This window comes from Lathyrus oleraceus, chromosome 5 (genome assembly GCF_024323335.1).
Source record: "Lathyrus oleraceus cultivar Zhongwan6 chromosome 5, CAAS_Psat_ZW6_1.0, whole genome shotgun sequence".
Lineage (NCBI taxonomy): Eukaryota > Viridiplantae > Streptophyta > Magnoliopsida > Fabales > Fabaceae > Lathyrus > Lathyrus oleraceus.
Window position 1 is genome coordinate 164301640 of NC_066583.1, and position 6471 is coordinate 164308110.

At 38.7% G+C, this 6471-nt stretch overlaps 1 protein-coding gene across 1 annotated transcript; it reads left to right on the plus strand.

The window, feature by feature from the left end:
* The first annotated feature begins 2359 nt into the window (after positions 1 to 2359).
* Positions 2360 to 4249, plus strand: LOC127079441 (uncharacterized). Its single transcript, XM_051019821.1, has one exon. The coding sequence runs from the start codon at positions 2360 to 2362 to the stop codon at positions 4247 to 4249; it is 1890 nt and encodes a 629-aa protein (XP_050875778.1).
* The last annotated feature ends 2222 nt before the right edge of the window (positions 4250 to 6471 follow it).

Here is a 6471-nt window from a genome sequence, read left to right on the forward strand (position 1 = left end):
TGTGTTTGATGTGTTGAAAGACCTTTGCCAAAGACTCCAAGAATCTGCTAGAGCTATGATTCATGCTAAGAAGTTGCCTTACCACTTTTGGGCTGAAGCTATGAACACTGCTTGTTATGTTTGAGAAAAGGGACCTCAACCACTTTATATGAAGTCTGGAAGGGAAGAAGACCTACCGTCAAATACTTCCATGTGTTTAGTAGTAAATGCTATATCCTGGATGATCGTGAACAAATAAGGAAAATGGACCCCAAGAGTGACGAAGGAATGTTTCTGGGCTACTCAACAAACAACAGAGCCTTTAGAGTTTTTAATTCCAGAAATAAAGTTATGATGGAATCTATCAATGTTATTGTTGATGATCAAGAGACTGATGTCACAGACGATGTTGAAACATTTCTGAATGATGCCCCAGCTGAACTCCTTGATAAAAGTAGTGAGAGTGAGTCCACTCAAGCTGAACCTGAAGCTGATCAAGTAAATAAGGGACCCTCTATCAGAATTCAGAAGGATCATCCTAAAGATCTCATTATAGGAGATCCAGATAAAAGGGTCACCACTAGATCTAGGGAAGTGATCTCACATGCCTGCTTTGTGTCAAAGATTGAGCCTAAGAATGTTAAAGAAGCCTTAACTGATGAATTCTGGATCAATGTCATGCAGGAAGAGTTAGGCCAATTCAAGAGAAATGAAGTATGGGAATTGGTTCCAAGACCTGAAGGAATAAATGTTATTGGAACAAAGTGGGTTTACAAGAATAAATCTGATGAAAAAGGTGTGGTTACTAAAAATAAAGCAAGATTGGTAGCACAAGGATACTCTCAAGTTGAAGGAGTTGACTTTGATGAAACATTTGCTCCTGTAGCTCGCCTGGAGTCCATTAGTTTATTGCTAGGAGTGACATGTATTCTGAAGTTTAAACTGTTCCAAATGGATGTGAAAAGTGCCTTCTTAAATTGCTATTTGAATGAGGAAGTATATGTTGAACAACCAAAGGGATTCACAGACCCAAATCTTCCAAAGCATGTGTATAAGTTGAGGAAAGCTCTTTATGGGTTGAAACAAGCTCCTAGAACTTGGTATGAGAGACTCACAGTGTTTCTCATTGACAATGGATACAGAAAGGGAGGCATTGATAAAACTTTATTTGTCAAAGATGAAGGAGGAAAGCTCATGGTTGCTTAGATCTATGTGGATGATATTGTGTTTGGTGGGATGTCAAGTAAGATGGTTCAACATTTTGTTGAGCAAATGCAGTCTGAATTTGAAATGAGCCTTGTTGGAGAACTAACCTATTTTCTTGGCCTGCAAGTCAAGCAAATGGAAGATTCTATCTTTCTATATCAAAGTAAATATGCCAAGAATATTGTTAAGAAATTTGGCATGGAGAATGCAAGCCACAAGAGGACACCTGCTCCTACTCATCTGAAGGTGTCTAAAGATGAAAATGGTGTCAGTGTGGATTAAAGTCTCTACAGAAGCATGATAGGAAGTCTGCTATATCTTACAACAAGCCGACCTGACATTGCTTTTGCTATAGGTGTATGTGTTAGATATCAAGTTGAACCAAAGGTGATCCATATTAACCAAGTGAAAAGGATCCTGAAATATGTCAATGGAACTTGTAACTATGGGATGCTATACACTCATGGATCTGAATCTGTGATGTCTGGATATTGTGATGCTGATTGGGTTGGAAGTGCTAATGATAGGAAAAGCACATAAGGAGGATGTTTCTTCTTGGGGAACAACTTAATATCGTGGTTTAGTAAGAAGCAAAATTGTGTTTCGTTGTATACTGCTGAAGCTAAATACATAGAAGCTGGAAGTAGTTGTTCTCAACTGGTGTGGATGAAACAAATGTCGACTGAATATAATGTCACAAGATGTCATGACATTGTACTGTGATAACCTGAGTGCTATAAACATCTCAAAGAACCCTATTCAGCACAGTAGGACCAAACATATTGATATTCGTCACCATTTTATTAAAGAACTTGTGGAGGATAAGACTGTAGTCTTAGAGCATGTTGCTACTGAGATGCAGTTAGCTGATATTTTTACAAAGGCCTTGGATACCAATCAATTTGAACTCCTAAGAGGGAAATTAGGGATTTGCATTTATGAAAACTTGTAGCAATTAATCTGGAGTGGAAAAAGTAATTAAATTACTGCCTATTGTCTTAAAATAAAGTGTCCTCATTATGGTAAATCATCACTTTGTTTTGGAAATACCATATATTCCATCTTCACACGCTACCCCCATAACATCATTACCTACTCCAACTCTTCCATCTTCTTTTTCCTTCTCCACAAACCTCTGCTAGGGCAACATTATTTTTTCCAGAAAAAATCCAAAATGTCACAACATCAAGATACCTTTGCTTCAAAAATTACTAGGTCTACTCCAAACGTTAGTGCTCCTCCCATGGGCATCCCTGATGATGAGATTCTGGATATTGCTCCTCTCTCTGTTATTCCTGGCGCGAAGATTGATTTAAACCAACCCATCTTCATTGATGCCTCCACTTCTGCATGTTCTAATCAAGGTAATCCCTCTAGTATTCCTTCTGGTTCAACTCCTGCCACTAACTCTAAGGAAGGAACACACTATACTGATCGTGTTATAAGAGACCTAGTCACTAGGATTCTTAATGAAGGCCACCCTGTGAAGGGAGTTTCTACTCCCCTTTCTAAAATGTACCCCTCTCCTGAGGTTAAACAACATAGTGGTAAGGATGACGATTCTTCCAGTTTTGACAAGGACTTGGCTGCTGAAGGGTTGCGCTCTCTAGGGCAGACCATGTCTGAAAAAGGGAAATTTATGGCTTCTCACAGTAATGCTTCCCACTCTGAGAAGCATGATGATGCAAATGTTGTGATTGATCTAGAGGATGGTAACTCTGATGATCAAGAGGAAATCTTGATTCATCACATGAAGCCAAGTGTGGCTAAACGCATGAAGACTCGCAAAGGAAAATCTGTGGCTGAACTTATGTCAGATAGAAAAGCCAAGAAGACTGCTGGTATTGGTCCCTCCAAACCATGGAGCAAGGTTGAAGTAAAGAAGAGGAAGGTCAAAGATGATTCTGAGCCTGAAGAGGATGTTGAGGAAGATGTCCCTGACATCTTGCCTGCAAAGAAAACTAATGTTAGGAAGTCTCCTGTTAAAGTCCCTACTGTTCATTTGGATAACATCTCCTTCCATCTTGAGGATGGAGCTGCTAAGTGGAAATTTGTGATTCAGAGAAGGGTAACTATGGAAAGGGAGTTGGGAAAAAATGTTGCTGATGCCAAGGAGGTCATGGACCTAATAAAATTTGTTGGGCTGTTGAAAACTGTTGTTGGGTTCTCTCCATGCTATGAAGGTTTAGTTAAGGAATTTATTGTTAACATTCCCGAGGATATTTCTAATAAGAACAACAAGGAGTTCTGTAAGGTGTTTGTGAAGGGTAAGTGTATAACATTCTCTCATACTGTTATTAATAATTTTCTAGGCAGAAAAATTGAGGGTGCAGGAGAATTAGAAGTTACAGACAATCAAGTCTGTAGGGAGATTACAGCTAGGCAGGTGAAAGTTTGGCCTGTTAAAAAGCATCTTCTTGCTAGGAAGTTGACTGTCAAGTATGCTATCCTGCATAAAATAGGAGCTGCTAGCTGGGTCCCTACCAACCACATCTCCAACATTGCTAATACTCTTGGGAGGTTTATTTTTGCTGTTGGAACAAAAGTAAAATTTAACTATGGTAGATTTATGTTTGAACAAATCATCAAGCATGCAACTACTAATGCAGTTAAGCTGTCAATTGCCTTTTCCTCTATGATATGTGGAATTATCTTGAATCAACACCCTGGTATTCTGTGCTCTAATGACTTACCTAGTAGAAGAAAACCTGCTTTGTCTGTGCATTATAAACTGTTTGAAGGAAGTCATGTCGAGGATATTGTCATGACATCTACCATGAAAAGGCCAGTCTCAAAAGTTGGAACAATTGCTGAGCTTAAGGAGACGTGCAAAGAGCTAGGTGAAGGGATAAGGGTAGCCAGAGCTAGAAAACAATCATTGGAAGCCTTGATTACAAGATTGGAACATGCTAAGGGTGAAAATATTGATCATGCTAATGTCAACCATGAAGAAGAAGCTGAAGCCCACACCTCTAGTGAGAGGTCTGCAAACAATGATGATGCCAGTGGCAATTCTGGTTCTGGTGCTGATGAAGAAGCTACAAACTCAAGCTCTATTGAGTAGCTCTATTGGCTTTGGTCCCTCGTGTTTTGATGATTTTCTTGGCTGTTTGTTGTTGTTTTGGTGGATTTCTTTGTTTTTTGTGATTGGTTTCTCAACATTCTTTCTGAAGGAGAATTGCCATCCAAGGCACAGCGGAACTTAAAAATTTCTCCATTTAGTGATCCTTACGAATAGGCATGATCAGTGATAGAATCGTTACCTCTTGTGGCAATTCAAACCTTTGGTGCAGATCTCTTGTAACAATCAAAACCTTGGATACAAATCCACGGAGCGATCACGAACGTTGAACGATGACAACGTCTCTACTCAGTCCACACGAATGGGTTCCTTCAATCTCAGTGCTAGCTGGTACGAATGAAGGCTTTGAGTGAGAGAGAGGGAAACGAAATTCCAAGTCTTCACTTGAGTTTTTGTCTAAGTAACAATGCTTCTACCCATGGGTTCTATTTATAGAACCACTTGTGTGGGCTTCAAGCTAAAAAGCCCACTTAAGTGTATTTTGGCCCATATCTCATAATATGCCAAAATCACTTAAGTATTTGGTACCTTACCATATTTCGTCTTCCACTTAAGTGCACCGTACCTTACGGTGTTCCTTAGTTACTCTATTTCTCATCAATCTGTCCTTTGTGTGTGACCCTGTAGGTTTTCGCGACGTTGGCAATTATATTAAATCACGCATTTAACATGATAAACAGTGAGCGGTCTCTAGCAACACATCACTGCTACCCAAGACACGAAAATGTCATGTGATCTGACAAAACCTCCTGTGATAATAATTATGTGTATAATTACCCCTTTGCCCTTATGTCTATATTGAACACAAGGTATAGACCGTGTCATCCTTGTCCAGTTCAATATTGGGCCCATAGACATTTATCCTGTTACGCAGGATTGGCAAATTCCATCTAGGACACTCATGTCCCTCAGCATGCTTTGTGGAGTACTCATCAACTGTCTTTATGGTTATCCAGTTACAGACAACATTGGATCAGCAACAAAGCACTCGACTCTACATCTAGGTCCATAGTGGTTTCAGGTCGAAGAGTGGCATACACCATTATCACCATGAGAATAAATTATGACACTTTGCATAACTTTCTATATAGTATTCTCATAGTGGGTCAATCCGGTATAAATATTACTCTTATAATTCATACCTATGTTTAAGACTTGATAACTCTTTATCCATGATCCATGAGATGTGATCATCAGTCTACAAACATAATAGTCTTAATGCTTTAATGTTATCCCACTTCACAATAAAGCTCGACTACAGATACTTTAAGAATAGTGTCCCTATGTTTAATGTGCTCTCATGATCAAGTCACACTTGATACATTAAACGGACTATCTATTCCAGGGACTTTATTAAACAAACATAATAAAGAAAAAGCCTTTTATTATTAATAAATAATTCGATACAAGTACCAAAAGTATTGGCCTCTAGGGCTTACACCAACACTTTCAGCTGTGTATGAACTTGGTGTTGTAACTTTTTAACTTCTGGTATTTTGCTTTATGACTAGATGGACATTTATTTTGTCTCTTTGGTCTCTTTTGGCTAAAAAGGGGGAGAAGTAGCTATAGATGTAGCTGAGTATCTTTGCTTAGCTATTCTTGGTGCTCTGTTTGTCTGTTACAGGGGAGAATTATGGTGTGTGTTTGTTTGGCACAGGGGGAGAATTCTCTGTGGTCTGTTTGTGTGAAGTAGTGTGGTTGTTGAGGGAACTGTTGTGTTTTAGAATTTTGCATGGACTTGAGGGAGAGTACAAGCGTTTGTGTGTTTACTAGTTGTTATTTTTGCTAGTAATGTGTGTATGTTTACTTATGCTACTGAACTGATACTTTGATTGATTTCTTATGTACGTGTGATCTGTTGTTTGTTTTAGCCAAAATTTGCCAAAGGGGGAGTTTGTTGGTTCTATGTATTGACATCAATTTTGGTAAAACTTAAGTGTTATCACAAGAAGTCACGCTTGTTGTCTTGACATGTGATATCAACTTTCTGTAGGTTGATATGGTTGTGCAAGATTTATTCAAGATGTCAGACCCGATGTTACAACATGTACATACAGAACATTCAGTCTGAATGTTATGTATTTTGTTGTTGCGCTTTTCATGCAAGTCTGTGTGTGCTTATGTGTGATGATTGCATGCGTTATTCAAGGAGTAATTCTATTTAAAGCCAAAATATTATGTTTCCCAAAGAGGAATGATTT